Here is a 21,622-nt window from a genome sequence, read left to right as displayed (position 1 = left end):
TGCACGTACAGGTTCATTAAATTCAAAAAAAATCTGTTGTGGAGGGGGTTGTGCCGGACCCCCTCCAAACCACCCCTTGCCTGCCCAAAAACTAAAAAAAAAATGAAAAAGAAATTAAAAAAAAAAGGAAAAAAAAAGGAAAAAAAAAAAAGGGGGGGGGGGGCATCTGGGCTAAGCCCCGGATCTCCTACAATCCTAAATCCGCCCCTGGTGGGGCTGTACATTGGAGGTGGGGGGGGGGGGGGGGGGGGGGGGGGGGGGTTGGGTGGGGGGGGACACACACTGTACATTGGAATACTGACATACATTTGACATGGAAACTGTACATTGGAGGAGGTTGGGTAGGTGGGGTGGGGTTGGGTGGGGCTGTACATTGGAATACTGACAAAGCCATGCTTGGTCTTTATTGTACAACTGGGTTAGGACATTTGTAGGGGCCAGTTTTGAATTGCAGTCTCCCGTAGGTGTTCTTTGAGAGTGTTTTTGAAGGTGGGTAGTGATTTACATTCCTTTACAGCTTTGGGTAGGGCGTTCCACATTGTTGTGGCATAATTGCGAAACGTGTTTAGTCCCTTGTTTGAGCCGAATCTGGGTTTTACATGATTTGTGGAGCTCCCTCTGGTGTTGTGATCGTGGTATTCACTGACCTTTGGGAAGTATTTTGACATGTACATGGGTACCTTGGTCGTGTAATGTATCTTGTAGACCAGGCCCATTGCAAGTTGCTGTACTCTGTTGTCTACTCTAAGCCATCCTAGGTTGGCAAAGTGTGCAGGGGTGAGGTGGGTTCTACCGAGTGGGGCTACCGAGCTAACGTTACTGTTTAAACAAAACTACACAGTCAACAATTTTTTGTTTAATACATGAGGCGTTGTCTAACTGGCTAGCTACTGATAGCTCCTCCTGATATCAACAAATGCGCATTTCAGTTTAAGAATGATAGTGATGCGCCAGCATGAGACCTCCGTTAGCTAGGTAGCTAACATTAGCTCACTGGTTTAACGAAATGACCCAGTAAACTAAATATGATGCATTGTCTAACGTCATCTAGCCGGCTAGCAATAGCTACAGATAGCTCCTGATATCAATGTCTTATAACATAATTTACATTATTCGTTTTTGCAGCTGAACATTGGCTAATTAGCTATCATGCTTCAGAACAACACTGCGAAGATGGCATGCTGAATGTGATTTGACCAAAGCAGAGTACACAGACAGTGGAGCTGTTTGCAGATAGCGAGCATTTTGACTTGTTGTGTGGTGGCGATGTCTCGCAGATAATACAACTACATTATATTTATTAAAAAAAATGACCAACAGGGAACTGCATCTAACAATACAACCCCTGAGTCTAAGGTAAGGACACATTTAAATCACAGAAGTGTAATGTTAGTCTATTGGAACTGTATGTTATCGACACGTTCTAGTTATAGCTGCTTATTATCTTTGTGCTTACAATAATAAAAAGGTACGGTACACAGTTGGTCTCACTGTGTGCCATTATCAGCACAAAATATGTCCCCATATGATCAAATCGACGTTGATAGATTATATATATTTAAAAAAAATTGGGACGGTTTACATTCACTTTGGGACGGTTAAAACTGTATTTCGGGACGGTTCTGGGATGGTGGTGAAAAAAGTTAGTCTGGAGCCCTGAGCTATAAGACCACTACACTTCCCCGCGTTACATTGAAATCGGGGAGGAGATTGCGGGGGGAGCAAATTAATGAATGTGGATGAGAGCCGTGATGTAAGTGGTTGCAGATACGGCTGTGGGGGTGCTAGAGACATGATCGAATAGACGTTTATGCGCCTCAATCTCCTGAACACGGCGCGACCCATTCCTAATCGATCAGAACTAAATCGGCAGAGAAAAGCCCATTTTAAAGCACCTATTCCGCATGCATGATGACGCACGAATGAATGTGGACTGTTCCATCAGAGGGGGGAGCTTCGGTGGCCAGTGTCCTTTCAGCCGAACAGGATAATGAAAAAATGATCCCACTAAATGGCCAGACGCGTCTTATGGCGACATCTACAATTACCTCATTGAGTCTCCAGGTAGACTAATGTTTATATTTAAGTGCAGCGGTCTGTAGCCACTCACATTACCACCGAAGCTCCGCCCTCTGATGGAACAGTCCACATTCATTCGTGCGTCATCTCGCGTCGTCCAGACTCCATGGGCACTCTGCGCATGTGCATGCGGAATAGGTGCTTTAAAATGGGCAAAAAGCTCTGCCGATTTAGTTCTGATCGATTAGGAATGGGTCACGCCGTGTTCAGGAGATTGAGGCGCATAAAAGTCTATTCGATCATGTCTCTAGCACCCCCACAGCCGTATCTGCAACCACTTACATCACGGTTCTCATCCACATTCATTCATATGCTCCGCCCGCTATCTCCTCCCCGATTTCAGAATCCCGGAAGTGTTGCGGTGGTCTATTGATGCCCTCCACAAAATGGCCGCAAAAAGACTACAATTCCCATGGTTAAAATTTTCCAAAATGGTTGCCGTCTTGGTATAGACTTCAGAAAATCGAAAACTTAAAACTATCTAATGGCACTTTTAACCTATTGCTAAACTAACGTATTGATGAAAATATACATTCTACATGCTTTTGTGACATGTTAGTGATGTTAATACTTGAAAACGTTTGACACAAAAATCGCAACTTATATGCAATATTAAAACCTTCGAACGTTTGGGCTCAGCCCTACGTTACAGGGCAGCAAAGACTGAATGAAATATACTGTAAGTACGGTTACTTTTGTATAATGTCCATATCTCTGCCATTTTTCACCAGATTGCAAAGCGTTTTTGTAGACGTTCATAGAAAGGTAAAGAAACAATATATGTATTTTATGGCAATAACGTTCAGGTTTGTTCGACCCGTGAGATATAAATCACAAAAATCATGGCAATATTTTTTTTTTCACGCCAGCCAGGCTCCAGCTTTGATAGCGGCTGGTGTGAGCTGGGTAGTGTAGTTTTATGAAATTTCAACTTCCAACGAAAGCCTGTTTCTTAGGACTACAACGATTTCATGACGCCATAATTTCCTCACGTCTAAATCATCCGGTTTCCGATGCAATGCGCTGAGATTTTTATACTCATATTTCGCTAATAACACTTAAAATCATTGATAAACAAACGTAGTGCTGAAAATATACAATTTGACTGCTGTTTTGATAGCGTTAGGATCTTTACTCTTGGCTACATTCGCAACATTAATTAATATGGACTGTATTGATCTATTTATAATGTGAAATAAATCTCGGCCCGATCGGGTTTATGGGGTTAAAAATCTGTCTCTTCAAAGAATGATTTTCTTTCTCATTCGGTGTGGCAGTATGTGTTCTGTCCAACATGTGGTGGTTCTGACCTGGCTCCAGGTCCAGGATCATGTCTAGGGCCTGGCGGTAGTGGGGAACCTGTTCATTCAGCCCCGTCAGGTTGAACTTGTCCTGGATGTAGTCCTCATCCACCTGTTGTTGCAGAAGAGATCATTTGTGGCAGTCCACCACAATATATCAAACAGGCCCACCACAAATACATTTCCTAAACTGTTATAATGAACAATACTATCTCGTTTTGTATGTATGCAGTGTGTTACACTGCGCCAACTGTGTTATTGCCTGTCCAAGCTTACCACCACTACAAATAGCCAAGAACCAGTGGGGAATACTAATCACACTTCATAATGTGGGATTATTATGTTCTAAATTATAATAATTAAATGAATAAATGAGGCTGCCAACTGAGAGTGAACACAGGGCCTGTTTGTATTGAAGGATATGGAGGTTTTTCAGTGTATATAATGTAAACAAAAGGTATATGTATTGGTGTATGACAGCACTGCTTATAGCCATCTGAGAGCAACACAGACGAGAAGAGAGAGACGTCAGCAGGCAGTGTGTCTCCACGGCGAGCAGGGTGTGAGTGGCTTGAAGGTCATACCTTCATCTTGATAAGGATTGCATTAGCAGAATGGTCAGAGAGAGAGACACCACTAGAAACAGACGTTTAATGTGTGTGAATGGTGAACAGCAGTTGCCATGACAGCGTGTCACATGGCAACAAGAAGAGGGGCGGTCCTGTCATTTGCTATGCCGAGATGATAATAATGATGATGATGATTATTATAATGTGAAACCTTCCGGGTGCGAGTTAGAACAGGACACAGCGTGATACGAGCAGATGTGGAGAGAGACTAGAGGGTGGTGGGAGGTGCCTCCCATCCCCCCCCTCCTATGCCTCGAGGAGGCTAGCTTCGGCTAACAAAGAAGGGTTTTGGCTAACGACGAGGCCTCAACCACCATTGGACTAACAGCAGAAGCGACGATAAAATAATGAATTTAGTGTTCCATCAAAGACATTTCAAGGACAATACGAGATGGGTAACATCTGAGGCTTTTGTTTATGTAATAAACAACGATTCCAAGAAAGGTACTATGCCGTCCAGTGTCGAATTCTTATGTTTACAGATTGCATTAAAGGGGAATGACAAAGATTGTACAGCCAGTATGAGAAGACGGAAAAGAAATAAACACAACGCAGAAACTACATGAGCCAACGATGAAGAGGTGACAAGTGGCTGATTGATCCAAATCTAACAGTATGACTTACATTTGCTGAGTAAGTGAGTATTCGAGATGAGGGACATGGAGCTTATTACTCACCTCACAGATAAATTCATTGCCCCTCATTCCACAGAACCAGGAGATCCATGACACTTCTGAACTGCTCATCTCTGAGGATAACACACACATACACCTGATTGCCGGTTTCTGATGCTGTTGAACTACAGATCCTGTTAATCTAATCACAAGCTCTAAGAATATCTATAACTCGGACTTACAACCTTAACGTTAGCTATATAACACAATAAATTAATTTAAGAATTTTGTTTATATGTGTATGTATTTATGGTTTGTGTGTACGGTACAAGACACTGAAATCAAAACCCAAGTACATGGGAGTAACGCAACATTAGCCGTTGATGATTGGCAAAACCTGGGCCCTGTTCCTCGTACCTGGCTAACTGAGTTAGCCGGATAATTTTCAGGATAGCTTGACTTAAGCCAGACCTTTCCGTTCCCCGACGTCGGATTGTCTAAATCACTATTGGCAACAGATCAGAACGTTTGAACCTGCTCCAGCGCAGGGTTAAGTTCAGTTAGCTGGATAACCTGCATGGCCACGCCCTCGCAAAGTAATGCCAGCTCGCTTCCTGAAATAATCCTCAGTCTAAATCCCATTATGCCATTCTGACTGAGTTATGTTTTTGTGCTTCGTTTTTCTAAAGAAGGCTTTTGAAATGTAAAATAATATTCCTAAAATGCTGATAATAAATCATATTCAGCCTATAGATTTACTTTGTCCTAAATAATGCATGTCATATACGGATACGGATACGACACACACACTATGTGGTTATTTTAATAACGCGGAGCTTTGCAAATGTGAATCCCGCTGGAATCTTTTTTATGAATGAAACCTATCGGGCGTTTGGCTCTGATTCATTTCATATTCTTCGCTGTTGATGTATTTGCTTAACGGAGCGCCCGGATTGTGTTTAATTCAAGCATAAATTGAAGCGTCTTTATGCGTGGACTGTGGATATGAATTACGACGAATCTGAATCTGTGGATTGTTGAATTGTATCACTGTCACTCACACGTTATTGTGATATTGTAACTGGGATTAAAATGTCTGATGAGATGCGCTGTTTGATGGATTTGAGAAATTGAATGAGCCTTTGGCGTTTTGATGAATGAATTTGAGAAAATGCATTTATCTGTTCAAGCACTGTTATCTGATGAACATGAGGTGTCACTGGTATAAACCAAAGGTTAATCAATTCAATGCATGTATGGATGATGTCCGAAACAGATTCAAACCTGATTAATAGTGAAACTGTATAGCCTCCCTCCAAGCCTTTCTGACACGTTATTTCGGGGGTCGCGCCTTGAAAACTTTGGGAACCATGTATAAAGTACATGATACCTAGGGATGGGTACCGAATTCGGTACTTTTAAAAGGTACTTACCGAAACATGTCGGTACTACAGAGTATCGATTCACGTGAGATACAGTAAAAAAAAAAAAAAAAAAAAATACCTTTTCTTTTCATGTCAACGTTCACACGCACAATATATACATATCAGGGCCGACGTTCCACTCTACTGGTTAAAATTGCTTACTCGTGAGTAGTACGTTCGTTGATAAAGAAAAATAAGGTCCACAGCCGCTCCGGTGTAAAACAAAGATATCCAAATGGTTTATTTCCCTTCCACAGCGAAGTCTTTCTTTACAGAAGTGATCCTAAAGCTATTTTCCTAAATATTCACGTCACTACTACAAGGTAAGAAAACTGTATTTTCCCAGTCTCCAAAATCACAGCCGACTCGACACATGAAAATTCCTCCTCACCTGAAAGCCGTAAATCAACTTGCCGGTAGGCAAGGCACCCTGGTCTAGAAATGCAGGCTTCAATCTATGTTGTTTAGTCTGTTCAGTACTGCTCAGCACTGTTTCAAGATGCACAATGAGCTCTTCAGAGAGAATTGTTGAATATAGATACACAAATGTTCTAGAATGTTTGATTATGACATCATACTGTGACATCACAAATGTTCTAGAATGTTTGACTATGACATCATACTGTGACATCACGAATGTTCTAGAATGTTCTATCATGACAAATAATACGGTTCAATGACTTTATCTAAATCCAATCAATATTCCTAATGCCGTTTCAATGTAAGGTTATAAAAATAAACATATAAACATTCATATAATACAATAACCTAAATATATAGCTTTGGCTCCTCTACAATACGCTTACCTAGGATTTGACTTGAACAACAAAGCAGTCGGGGCAATGGCAAGCCGAAACCGGTCCAAAGTGTAGTTATTTGCAGTTTGGATTTTTTTTTTGACTGAAGTAGGTAGATTACATTTTTAGAGACTAAAGTACCGAAAAAGGGTACCGTTGGATACCGGTATCGATTCACAGGTACCGGTATCGGTACCGTATCGGTTCAAATGTGAACGGTACCGATCCCTAATGATACCTAAGCCAAGCGCATACAGTACAGATATCCTCATAAGTATCTATTAATTCGTATCAATTAGATACTCTTTGGGCTTGTTTGTATCTACTTATTCTGAAAGAGTTGAACTAATTATTTTTGCTAACAAGATCTCATTCGATTATTCATTCTGTTACAAAGGATCAGATTAAACCGAATATATATATTTATTGATTGATATATATTGCATAGTATTTGTATATCGTTTGATATCCCTTGTATATTCCTTGTACATATACACGGAATATCCCTTTAGCCCAGACCATAATATTTCATTCTCCTATTGGACAGCGGTCCACAGGCGCCAGAGCCATGCCTCCGGAGTCAGGTTCAAAGTCACCGTCAAGACATGTCTGTGCATGCCCGGCCTTGCCCAGGGCTACGAGACAGAAATGAGGCTGGCACTAGATTGTTTGCCGTGCATATAAATATGGCGCAGGTGAATACAGAAGCACTTAGTCAGAAGTCCAGAGTTACCCAATAAGTTGAAGCCTCACCCACGATACAACGTGCGGTGAAGTATGGCCTGTTTTGGCCCCAAATAGAGCATTGAGACCGCGTGCGAATTAATAACTGAATTGTCAGAGTTTGGCGCTATACCGTCGAGTGCGACATATTTCTATTAAGTCAGTAATAGTCTATTTGTGTATAGTGTATCGTGCGGCTAAAGTTCTACAGTGACCAGCATCACCAACGCTTCCTCGTATCAGTTAGAGTGCTTATCCAGGCTGGGCTGCTTTCATGGCGCTTTCACCCGAGGAGACCTAGACAAGAACCGTGTGGACATGTACACTGGATTAATCTACCCGACGACTACATAGCCCTTTGCGGCTGGATTATATTTGCTTTGGTCCTGTGATTTATGGAGCGGAGAATCGCCCATAAACACGTGTGGGATTTACCCTGTGAGGAGCCAGGCCGAGTCGGCGCCTCAGAGAGCCTGAGGCCGGCTAGCTTTCTTCACTGTGGAGCTACAGTCTACGGAGAACAGCTGTATTCGTCTGTGGATCAAGAGACTATTGCACCGTCTCCTGTACTTGGAGTCTCCTTAGTCATCGTTGACCAGACTCTCTACTACCGACAGATCCTCTACCCCTGCTGGCTTACAACCGGGGGGACCCTTCCAGTATCTCCCGCTATATATTACTAGTGTACCATAGATATAATTCCCTAAGATTCAGGTTGTATAATTACCTCCTGCGTAACCAGAGAATGGACATTCATTATTGATTTGCCTACGCATATTCCTTTGCCTTATAAGCGCATCCAAAGTATAATAGAAGTATATTATGTACCTTTTGCTGCAATAAATACTTGATTATACCTTTGTGTGGAACCAATTCAATGTGGGAAGTGTTCATCATATTTATATATCATGTACTGTATGGCCAGTAATTAAAGTACATAAAGCGGTAGTGGTTTAATGATACCATACTTATCAATACAGTCAGGGAATTGTACCCCTCAGTTACACATTCCATTAAGCCTACTGCCAGCAGGCACATTTAAAGAAATATAATCTGATTGATTGGGGTTAAAGACTTAAAATTAGCCTATAGATTATGCATTTAACTGGTCTGCGAGGCTATTGAGCCGTACTGTATTGTACCCATTCTGCAATCTGTTAATAAAGTTTTCAATCAATCAATGCCATTAGAAAATCAGGATTTCTGCGATCGACACCGGCTGTCTTTTCAGGTGAGGCGGCCGCGCGCAATTATCCTGAGTATCAAGTCTGGTTTGAATTAACGAGTGAGGGGGCTTTCTCACTAGCCAGATTCGGGGTCGAATCAGCTCCGCTCCATCCTCGCTCCGTCCTTGGGTGCGAACTTCCCCCCTGCCTCTCCCCCCTCTAGTTTGTGTACACACACTGCAGTCTTGGTGCGCTCCGGGTTTTGTTTACGGTTTGCGTTTTGAGCATGTAAACTGCCGTAGGCGATGATGTCACACTCGAATGTAAACAGGAAGAGTTTAACACGCGGTGATGGAAACTGGATGCTGATATAAAGAAACGAATAACCAATAAATATGAAGTTATATTTGAACCTCTGTTGTCAAGCCTTGTCAATATAACCCACCCCCTTTCTTCACGAATGGAACTGGTGTCGTGGAGTCCGCTTTGAGCGTTTCCTGGGTTAGCGGCTAATGCTAGTTAGCTTAGCCTATTTATATGGGATAATTTAGCAGCTAACGTTAGCCCATTGCTTGCGTCAATTATATTGCATGTCACTGGTCTATAGAAATAAATGCATTCGAACAAGAAACCAATGTATAGACATAGCAATGGCATAGCAAAAAAATTGCCAGGCCTAATGCGAGCCAGGGAAGTCTTGTGCTTGTAACGTGGCTTCATCTCGAAGTTTTCATCCACTGAGCCGTGAGGCTCAACATGCTTGTTTGGTTGAGGTCTGAACTCGCCAAATTGCCCATAAATATCGTTTTTGTGGGTATTGTCCAGTAGTTGCTGTATGTTTTTATCTGCCCAAAATTCAAGCAAGTATGAAAGCATTACAGTAAGCTTGCACACCACGCCCCCGCTCCCTTGTCGGGAACACTGGCGCGCACCAGAAACCACCTATTCCAGGGTCCAGGTTTGGAGCGAATCAGCGTCCCCGGGGACGGGGGGCGTTCTCATCAGGGACGATCACACCCTATTTTGGTGCGATCGTGCTCTGATTCTACCCAGAATGGCTAGTGTGAACGCCCCCTGAATCAGCGTTCGAGGAACAGCAGGGAAAGCGCGGATTCAAACATCGGGTTAATTGAATCTGGATAATGGGACTTTTGATCGACTTAGTTGAACCAGGTACGGGGAATAGGGCCCTGAGAGCACATAGCCAAACAGTAGCCCCTTTCGTGACTGTGATGCACGGCAACAAGGTTTGGCCGAGTGAATCCACAGTCCCTTGCTCCTCAATGGGAAACCAACCTAGATTTACCCTGAAGAACTGGTTCTAACCGAACCGTTCGTTATACAAGTATCACAGATACATGTCAACAGTACTCACAGTTGCACGAGGGTTTCGAACAGAGCAACGCTATGGTTTGAAAGCTCAGTGTTGTGAAGGATCAGATTAAACCGAATATATATATTTATTTATGGATATATATTGAATAGTATTTGTATATCGTTTGATATCCCTTGTATATTCCTTGTACATATACACGGAATATCCCTTTATTCTACTACAGCCCATAATAGTTCATTCTCTTATTGGACAAAGGGACCAGGCGCCAGGGACCACCCCCTGGCGTTCAAGTTCAAAGGTACCGACGAGACATGCCCTTACTAGCCCCGGCTCCGCGCAGGAATACGGCTACCGAAAGCAGAGTGGCACTATTTGTCCACCGTGCATATAAATATGGCGCAAGAAATGTAGAATTCCTCTTAGTCCTTTATCCTTCTACCCAACTAAGTAACAGAACGTGAAGCCTCACCCCACGATACCGCGTGCGGTGTAGTATGGCCTGTTTGGCCTTAGGATAGCAGTGAGACCTCGTGCGAATTAATAGCTGAATTGCCAGAGTTTGGCACCGTATTTCTATTAAGTAATAATAGTCTATTATGTATGGTGCATCGTGCGGTTAGAGTTCTAAAGTGAGCAGCACCCCCAGCGCTTCCTCGTGTTATCTAGAGTCTTAACCAGGTTGGGCAGACCACACGTGGTGCTTTCATCCGAGGAGTTCTAGGCGAGGACCGAGTGGACCTGTACATTGGATTACCTACCCGACGACTGCTGAGCCCTATGCGGCATGGAATATATATTTGCTTTGGTACTTTGATTTGTGGAGCGGATAATCGCCAACACCGGTGAGTGTTGGATCTACCCCGAAAGGAGTCAAGGTGAGACGGCGCTCAGACCAGACTGAGGTCGCCTCGCTTCTTCTTCACTGTGGAGCTACAGCTACAGCTACAGCCTACGAGAGAGCCAAGGTGTATTCATCTGTGGATCAAGATTCTACTGCACTGTCTTCTGTACGTGAAGTCTCCCTAGAGATCGTTGACCAGACGGGATACAGCCGACGGCTCCCCTACCCCCCCTACCGGCCTACAACCGGGAGGACCCCTACAGTATATCCAGCTATAATCATTAAGTGCCATAGTTATAATTCCCTAAGAGCCAGGTTGTATACTTGCTTCCTGCGTAACCAGAGATTGGACATTCAGTGTTGATTTGCCTACGAGTACTCATTTGCCTTACAAGAGCATTCAAATCATAAATGTAATGGTGAATATAATATGTACCTTTTGCTATATATTAAATATTTGATTATTACCTTTGTGTGGACCTGGTTTCATGGTGGGAAAGTGTTCATCATATTTAGATATTGTGTACTGTATGGCCAGTAGTTAAAGTACATAAAGCGGTAGTGGTTTAATGATACCATACTTATCAATACAGTCAGGGAATTGTACCCCTCAGTTACAATTGGTCCTTCGAGCCGGATGGTAATCAGTGTAATATTAATATAGTGGTATTAATATTGAAATGGCCTATGATGAACACTCCACGAAACAGTCCTCCTAAAGTAGAACGCCCGCAGCGTAGACGACAGCCACCTCAGTACTTAGAGGATTACGCTGCCAGTATACTACCTAGCCTTCTACAAACGGTAAACGCGGTAAAAGTAGAAAGTAAAATTATGTCCGACCCTATCAACCAGGATACCCCGACCACAGAGGCCCTAGTGGGTTCTAATGTAACTGACCAAGCTCACGGTGGGGACCAGGAGGGAACTGACACGACTTTACCCCCCGCCAAGACCGAAGAAGTAGTCCCCCAAGAGCTCCGGGAGGAAGACAACCCTTCAGAGATGGAACTCTGCACGGAACAAGATGAGGAGAGCGCCGAGGAGATAGAACTCCAGGACTCCCCGCAGGGGAACGCATCCCCGACCGGTACTGCCAGGAGCGGCTCACCTCAACAAGCGTCTTCCCCCAGCGAGGCGGAGAGGATGCTGTCACAGGCGTTCCTCGCCACCCTGACAGCCTCTACCGAACGCGATCGACTCCAGGGTGAACGCGATCGACTTCAGGGTGAACGCGATCGACTCCAAACACAGCAACGGAGCGAAGAAGAGCACATACGTCTGGAGCTGAGACGCCTTCAGACGGAAGAGAATATGGCAAGAGACCGGTCCGACACCCAGCGCGCCGCTGACGGTGCCCAAAGAGAAGCAGAGCGCGACATCGCTCTCATCCAGCGCGAAGCCGAGCGCGACAGACTACAAGCCGAGCGCGACAGACTACAAGCGCAGCTAATGGAGCAGCTGATCACCAGGGCAACACCCCCTCCCTCCACAAGGGGTTCCAGGGCCTCGTCAAGACACGTGTCAAGGGCACCCTCCCCTGACCGATCAGGCGACCTTGAACCCGACCGCCAGAGAGAGCCCACACCCCCCTCCGAACTCCTTCCCCGACCGGTCCAAGTGAGACCCAGCTACAAGGAAGGAACGGCGGACACCGCGGAGAGGCTAAATAGACGACTACAGGATCTAGAAGACCTGGCAGAGGAAGAAGAGGGAGAAGAGGAGAGTCAAGCCCGACAGCAGCACATTACTCCACAGGACCAGGAGGTCCAGTACAGCCCAGGCTATACCCCCGCGGCTCTGCGCTACAGACCCCTGACTCGATTCGCGGGTGAGCATGACGCACGACCAGTCCCGAGGAATAGCACCTGGACCAGCGGGCCATGGTACCCTGCCAGTACCAGCCCACCGAGAGGCGTAAGAGGAGACTCGCCCAGGAGGCCTCTCTTCCAACGCTCACCGATGTGCCAGCCATCCACGGCGTCATACATTGGCACACCGACGTTTCCAGACTTCACCCATGAGAACCGAGCACAGTACACGGAGCTACGGATGTGCTTAGAGACAATGATGGTGGATGTAGCTGATGAACGCCACAAGTATGCGATCCTATTGAAGCACCTGAAAGTGCCCAGAGCGCACAACATAGCGCTGGCCTATGCCACCTCTACTACCCCATACACCGCGGCTCTAGCAGCACTAGACCAAAGATATGGACGTATATGGGATTACGTAATACAAGAGATAAGGCATATTGACCGCCTACCCCCAGCAACAGACAATCGCTCACTAGACGACCTGTCTATCAAAGTACAATCCCTGGTAGGGATGCTGGGGGCGCAACGAGAAAAGGGTATGCACGAACTATACGCAAACTCGAACGTCGAGAGGATTTTAGAGAAGCTGCCGCCCGCCCGACAGGAGCACTTCAGGCGGCAAAGAGACCACCGTGATCCTAACGGTCCCGAGCCATCCCTCCTAGACCTAGCCGACTTCCTGGCGAGAGAAGTCAGCAGCCTACGGCTGGATACGTTCGTGCGGAGCACACCAAGCTCCAGAGAGGGACCTAGGAGAGTAAACGATGGCCGAAGATCGGTGACTGTCATGCACCAATCAGAATCAGTACCGAGCAGCAAGAACCACAGTACCCCCTCGATGAAAGAGAAGTGGAAGATGGTGTGCCCGTACTGCGAGAAGGAACACTGGTTGTCACAATGTGACCAGTTCAAGAAGATGACCGCTGAAGAAGTGAGTCACTGGATAAAGTCCAACAGGCGCTGTTACCGATGTGCGCGCAGTCACATGGCAGCCGAGTGCCGCCTAAAGAAGAGGTGTAGTCGGTGTGACGGAGCCCATCTAGATGTCCTACACGACAGTAACAAAGGAAAGCCTGCACCATCCAGCAGCACAAAGGCAAGTGTTATGTACATTGACCCCGCCAGCAGCAGCGGCGCCCAGGTGCTCTTAAAGGTGGTCCGTGTAACACTGAGTTACCAAGATAAAATCATTGACACTTACGCCGTCCTTGATGACGGGTCAGAGAAGACCCTTCTCCTCGCGTCCGCTGCGGCCCAGCTGGGGCTACGGGGGAGCGAGAACCAGATGACTATTCGGACAATAAGAAGAGATCTAAAGACGATAAAGGGCGAGAATGTATCCTTCACTATCGCAGCAAGCGGGCAGCCCGAGAGACGGTATAGGATTACTAATGCTTTCACCAGCCAAGAAATAGGACTATCGCAGTACACCTACCCCATCGCCAAGCTGATGGATAAATATGTGCACCTGCGTCAACTCCCTATCCCGCTCATAGACGGTGCCACCCCGACCCTGCTGATAGGCTCCGACCATGCAGACCTCATAGTCCCGATAGACCGGGTCCATACAGGACCCAGAGGTTGTCCTGCAGCAGTCGAGACCCGCCTAGGATGGACATTACAAGGCCCCCTCGCCAAGTCTCTTAACCGAACAGCAGCCACTAGCTGCCTCCACTCCAGAGCGACAGAAGGAGACACCACACTCCTGCAGCATGTCGAGAGGCTATGGACACTAGAGACAATGCCCTTTAAGAACGAAAAGAAAGACATTCGTTCTAAGGAAGATATCTACGCTATAGCCCTCCTCGAGCACGGGACAAAGAGAGTCAACGTCAACGGAGTGATGAGATACGCAACTCCACTCCTGAGGTGAGAGGGAATGCCCACCTTTCACGCCACAAAAGAAGCGACGGAGCGGTATCTATTGAACACAGAGCGGCGCCTAGCCAAAGACCCCGCTCAAGAAGCTGTGTACCGCGCTGAGATTAACAAACTAATCACAGAGGGACACATAAAGAAAATTGACATTAAAGAGGCTGATCAGACGACCGAATCATGGTACGTGCCGCACCACAAGGTCCACCACAACGGCAAGGATCGCATTGTGTTTAACTGCAGCTACCAGATCGGATCACAAAATCTGAATAAAGAACTCTTGGCCGGCCCAACTCTCGGCCCCTCCCTACTAGGCGTGCTACTACGCTTCCGCCAGGACAAGGTGGCTATCAGCGGCGACATCAAAGGGATGTTCCTGCAGGTGAGACTAGTGGAGGAGGACAAGCCCCTGCTGCGGTTCCTATGGAGAGAGAGGATCGGAGATGAGCACCCAGCCATCTATCAATGGGAAGTCCTCCCTTTCGGAACCACATGCAGCCCATGCTGTGCTACGTTTGCACTACAAAAACACGTCGCAGAGGACCCAGCAGCAGATGAAGAGGTCCAACAAAGTGTGACAAATAGTTTCTACGTGGACAACTGTTTACAAAGCGTCTCGACGCCAGAAGAAGCCGAGGCTCTCCTACTCAAGCTCCGCGCCTCCCTGATCAAAGGCGGCTTTGATCTCAGGCAGTGGGCCAGCAGCGACCCGCAAGTACTGCGCAGCCTCTCCCCCGAGGACAAGGCCGCGAGCAGCGACACCTGGATGGCGACCATCCCAGGAGAAGCCCAAGAAATGACACTAGGACTAGTCTGGCGCTTCAAAACAGACTCGCTCCATTATAGACACAAACCCCTGATCAAGGAGCAGGGAAGGTCGACGGCAATACCGACCACCAGACGGAGTGTATACAGAACACTCGCCAGACAATATGACCCGTTGGGATGTATTCTACCTTACACCACCAGGGCAAAGATGATTGTAAGAGCGCTATGGGACAAAGACCAGGGCTGGGACGATCCCATACCCGAACACCTTGCATCCACATGGAGAGAGTGGGAGACGGAACTCCGCTCACTCCCAGGTGTTAATATACGCCGCAGCTACTTCCCACCCACGGTGAGGCCAGAGACATGCAAGATCGACCTGCACGTATTCAGCGACGCCTCCGAAGTAGCCTACGGTTCGGTGGCTTACCTGCGTGCCCGAGAGGAGGGAGGAGAAGTACACACTGCTTTCATCCTGGCTCGCTCAAGAATAGCCCCACGCAAGCAACAATCTATCCCGCGTCTAGAGCTCTGCGCAGCCCTAGCAGGAGCGCAGCTCGCCACGTTAATCCAACGTGAACTCACCATCCCAGTGCAAAGAACAATCTTGTGGTCAGACTCCACGACCGTACTCACATGGATCCGGTCTGATTCGTGCAGATACAAGGTCTTCGTGGGAGTCAGAGTCACCGAGATTCAAGAGTTAACAGAAGTAGCGAGCTGGAGGTATGTGGACACCAAACACAACCCAGCTGACGTCATCACCCGGGGAATGTCCCTGGATGACCTCACCCGTCACAACCTCTACAGTGACGGGCCAGAGTTCCTCAAGCTCCCGGAAGAAGAGTGGCCTACACCCACCCCACGGGAGGCGAGTAAAGAGGAGGCAGAGAACAAGAAACCTATGTTCTGTGGGTTGACACAAACACTCGTCCCCACAGACCCGGTTCTAGACGATTGCCTCACCCTAGAGAGTGCGCAGCTAAAGACATTTCTGTGGCACCACCCAGAGGTTCAGCCCACAACTGACATTTCAGCAGCTGACTACGAAGAAGCAGAACTTCTTCTACTACAACGAGCCCAGAGAGACTCGTTCCCCGACGAGCTAGACTGTCTACGGGGAGGAAAGCCCGTCCCATCAGACAGCAGACTGCTCCACCTGGCACCCGAGAGTGACGCCCATAGTCTCATCAGAGTGGGTGGTCGTCTGCGGAGAGCCCCAGACTTACCGGATGACGTCAAGTACCCGATAGTCTTGAACAGCCGACACAAGGTCACGGAGCTGATCATAAAGAAATACGACGAGGATGTGCACCACGCAGGGGCAGAGAGAGTCTTCGCGGAGATCAGACGTCGTTATTGGATACTGCAAGGGAGAGAAGCAGTGCGGCGCTTCCAGCGAACCTGTCTAGACTGCCGTAAGTGGCGCGCGCAGCCCAGTATACCCCGGATGGCTGACCTACCTCCCTGTCGCCTCCGACTCGGCGACAAGCCCTTTCACTCCACCGGTATGGACTGTTTTGGCCCGCTGTATATAAAGAAAGGAAGAGGAACCGAGAAGCGGTGGGGTATTGTATTCAAATGCATGACCACCAGAGCGATACATATCGAACTCCTCCCAACCATGAGCACAGACTCATTCCTTATGGCCTTCCGAAGATTCACATCACGGAAAGGAAAACCGTCTACATTGTTGTCTGATCACGGGACAAACTTCAAAGGCGGAGAAAGAGAGCGGAGAGAGAGCTTCCAAGCTATGGGCCCAGAACTTAAGACCCACCTCGCTCCATCCCAGATTGACTTCCAGTTTAATCCCCCGAACGCACCTCACTTCGGTGGAACCTGGGAACGAGAAGTACGTTCCATAAAGACAGCCCTGTACGCCGTGCTTGGGGCCCAGACCGTGGCGGAAGAAGTCCTAATGACAGTCCTCACGGAGATCGAGGGAGTATTGAACTCAAAGCCCCTCGGTTACGTCTCAAGTGATGTAGCAGATGTCGACCCAGTCACCCCCAACACACTCTTGATGGGGCGGCTGGACCCCGCGCTACCCCAGACAATGTACAGGCCTGAAGAAGCGAACGGCCGAAGAATGTGGAGGTACAGTCAAGTACTGGCTGACAAGTTTTGGAACAGCTTCCTACTCCACTACCTACCGTCTCTACAGACCCGCCAGAAGTGGGTAAAAGAGAGAGACAATTTGACAGAAGGAACAGTCGTCATGATTATCGACCAGTCACTACCCCGAGCTATGTGGCCGGCTGGCCGCGTAAGCAAAGTGATCACCGGTGCCGATGGAAAGGTCCGAGCAGCTGAAGTGCTCGTCCAAGGACGGACTTACACCCGACCCGTGGCGAGGCTAATAGAACTGCCAAGGCTCCCCGATACTATCGATGACGACCATGACCCCATGACTTTGTGAGTTGACTGACCTTTACAGCGGACATTGAGTAGTGGACAGTGCGGTTAATCTGTCTCTGCTTAGCTAATTAGGTGGGACTAATTAGGGGGCCGCTGTTGTGAAGGATCAGATTAAACCGAATATATATATTTATTTATGGATATATATTGAATAGTATTTGTATATCGTTTGATATCCCTTGTATATTCCTTGTACATATACACGGAATATCCCTTTATTCTACTACAGCCCATAATAGTACATTCTCTTATTGGACAAAAGGACCAGGCGCCAGGGACCACCCCCTGGCGTTCAAGTTCAAAGGTACCGACGAGACATGCCCTTACTAGCCCCGGCTCCGCGCAGGAATACGGCTACCGAAAGCAGAGTGGCACTATTTGTCCACCGTGCATATAAATATGGCGCAAGAAATGTAGAATTCCTCTTAGTCCTTTACCCTTCTACCCAACTAAGTAACAGAACGTGAAGCCTCACCCCACGATACCGCGTGCGGTGTAGTATGGCCTGTTTGGCCTTAGGATAGCAGTGAGACCTCGTGCGAATTAATAGCTGAATTGCCAGAGTTTGGCACCGTATTTCTATTAAGTAATAATAGTCTATTATGTATGGTGCATCGTGCGGTTAGAGTTCTAAAGTGAGCAGCACCCCCAGCGCTTCCTCGTGTTATCTAGAGTCTTAACCAGGTTGGGCAGACCACACGTGGTGCTTTCATCCGAGGAGTTCTAGGCGAGGACCGAGTGGACCTGTACATTGGATTACCTACCCGACGACTGCTGAGCCCTATGCGGCATGGAATATATATTTGCTTTGGTACTTTGATTTGTGGAGCGGATAATCGCCAACACCGGTGAGTGTTGGATCTACCCCGAAAGGAGTCAAGGTGAGACGGCGCTCAGACCAGACTGAGGTCGCCTCGCTTCTTCTTCACTGTGGAGCTACAGCTACAGCTACAGCTACAGCCTACGAGAGAGCCAAGGTGTATTCATCTGTGGATCAAGATTCTACTGCACTGTCTTCTGTACGTGAAGTCTCCCTAGAGATCGTTGACCAGACGGGATACAGCCGACGGCTCCCCTACCCCCCCTACCGGCCTACAACCGGGAGGACCCCTACAGTATATCCAGCTATAATCATTAAGTGCCATAGTTATAATTCCCTAAGAGCCAGGTTGTATACTTGCTTCCTGCGTAACCAGAGATTGGACATTCAGTGTTGATTTGCCTACGAGTACTCATTTGCCTTACAAGAGCATTCAAATCATAAATGTAATGGTGAATATAATATGTACCTTTTGCTATATATTAAATATTTGATTATTACCTTTGTGTGGACCTGGTTTCATGGTGGGAAAGTGTTCATCATATTTAGATATTGTGTACTGTATGGCCAGTAGTTAAAGTACATAAAGCGGTAGTGGTTTAATGATACCATACTTATCAATACAGTCAGGGAATTGTACCCCTCAGTTACACTCAGCGTTGCTAATAACATTTTAAATATTTTTTATAACTGGTCAACACAGCTCAAAACGGCGTTATTTCCGTATTTGGCTGCCTGGTGCGCCTGCGCCCATGCGCATCAGGCACCCAATGCCGTAAATAACAATAGCATATATCTGCAGAGCCACAGAGCCCAACGTCTGGGCGGGGCTTCGTGGCGTGGACGGGCTTGAGGCGGGGCTTCGTGGCGTGGACAAGTCTTGTGGCATGGACAAGTCTTTGTTGGAGTGCGCATGTGTGATACTGCTCCTGGCTGCCCTTGGGGGGAGGGAGTGCAGAGACTCAACCGCATCAGCGACCCAACTAACTGCGTGTCTGTCTGCATGCCCAATAAAGACTTCTCCAAGTCCAGTTATTATACTGATATCGAATCATTAATTCTGCCCCCTCCCTCCCTCAGGCATGTTGCACAGGGCATAGATCCTAGACCCTGGACTGAGACGACGGCCTATGATTTGCAGGTGAAAAGCTAATACAGTCATTACTATTATCCCCCATGATTTCTGCCATCATTGTTATGTTGTAAGATAAGATAAGATAAGATAAGGGGGGGCGGAGCTGAGCGATCATGGAGTAGACGTGTTTCACATGAGCTCCCTTCTACCGTGCTGAATATACGTTTCTCCCCATTAGTCTTTATTTTATTTTTATTTGTTTTTTATCTGTTTGCTAGGTCGTCGTGTTTAGTATACATTCATCAACTTTTTTCGACTTTCTACGATGGCGGGGGTGGAAACCAGAGCCATGAAAGAATTAGGCACGACACCGACACCGCCGAGCATGGCCGCACCGTCTCCCGCTGTCGGGGAGTTAAGCGAAGCTGTGCTCTTGGTCATGACCAAGCTACACGCAGACTCTGAGACACGCATCGCTGAAGCACAGAAGAAAGTACACGCAGACTCTGAGGCACGCATCGCTGAAGCACAGAAGAAAGTGTTGGCGGATTTCTGTATCAGCCTCCGTCGTGAGATATCAGAAGAAATACGGCTGGCGGTAGTCCCGCTGACAGACAAGATGGAGACGATTCACGCTGCCTCATCGGCTAATGCTAACGAACTAGCCATGCTAACGACGGAGGTATCATCACAGTGTGAGAAGATGGCGGGTCTTGAATCCGCCCTGCTGGCTAGGCAGGCTGAAGTCAACAAACTACAGTCGGCGATGGAGGAGATGCAGTCCCGGGATAGACGCCACAACGTCAGGATTGTTGGAGTACCGGAGACCAGCGGTGAAGGCCGTCTCTCTGAGACCATGCCCGAACTGCTGCAGAAGATACTAGGGACGGACGTCCTCCCTATGCCTCCTATCTGTGAGTCGGCCTACAGAGCGGGCAGGTTTTCTCCCGGCGTGAACAAAGAACCGAGGCCCATCATAGTCAAGCTGAACAGACTCCAACAGAGAGAAATCATCATGCGGTCGGCTCGTACCAGAAGGGGTACTCTGAGGCTTGGCGATCACAAAGTGGCCATTTTCGAGGACTTTACACCGGAGGTTCAAGCTCAGAGAGCCGAGTACAAGGTGGTCCTGACTAAGCTATGGAAACTAGGCCTGAGGCCCACGTTATTCGCTCCCGCGAAACTATCTGTGTTGGAGAAGGTCGGTGGTCAGCGTTTGTTTTGGTCGTTGGCTAAAGCGAAGGAATATCTCGCGGAGACACCCGAGTCTGTTGCTTGATATCTATGGAGGGTGAGTGACTTGGCGGTTTGGGCCTATATACATTGATTAGGTCGACTATTCACAAACACTTGCTGTCATGCCCAGACATGCTAACTGTCCTCTGCCCATCCAACTAGCGGGGCTTCCCAATGACTTCTGTTACTTGCTAAAGCTGACCTCATGGTCGTACTTGTGTATCGCCTCTTTGGAAGCTAACGAGCTAGCTGAACAATGTACATAGTAGGCTAACGTGCTATCCGGATTCGTCACTAGCTTACGCGCTAGCCTCGGGCTAGCCAGCGGGCTTCGACTATGGTCTGCGATGAGACATTCGAGACCCGTTAATGGTTACGTATTTTGGTTGCTGTTGCTGTTCAAAGGGACATTGGTTTGCACAGTTCAAGAGTGACCGAGTCCCTAACTAACTTCTGGTATGCTTTTTATTTTTATATCCAGGTTGTTTTGAGCTTTGGTGATCCAAAGTAGATGCCAAGGTCGGTTGAATATGCATATACAATATTTGATAACAGGTTGGGTCGGGTATGGCTTGCACTTCATGGCTATATGGTTATATGGCTTGCACTCTAGCCATTACCCTCTTTTCCTTTCTTTTTTCTTTCCTATTGTCGCTGTTTTTATGTCATCTATATGCGCGATTTAAATGTGATCCGGTTC

At 47.3% G+C, this 21,622-nt stretch overlaps 1 protein-coding gene across 1 annotated transcript in view; it reads right to left on the bottom strand.

Annotated features, from left to right (window-relative positions):
• The window catches only part of LOC311226972 (uncharacterized protein), an 89,953-nt gene that overhangs the window by 41,159 nt on the left and 27,172 nt on the right, over positions 1-21,622 (bottom strand). The window contains exon 2 of the mRNA XM_084312445.1: positions 3,390-3,492. Within this exon, the coding sequence (XP_084168571.1) occupies positions 3,390-3,411 (22 nt within the window). The 5' untranslated portion in view covers positions 3,412-3,492. The remainder of the gene's footprint in view (positions 1-3,389; positions 3,493-21,622) is intronic.

The sequence above is a fragment of the Notolepis coatsorum genome (genome assembly GCF_963971535.1).
Source record: "Notolepis coatsorum genome assembly, chromosome: 4".
NCBI classification, from domain to species: Eukaryota; Metazoa; Chordata; class Actinopteri; order Aulopiformes; family Paralepididae; genus Notolepis; species Notolepis coatsorum.
The sequence above is the reverse complement of the archived record's forward strand: the minus strand, read 5'-3'. Positions and strand labels throughout refer to the sequence as shown.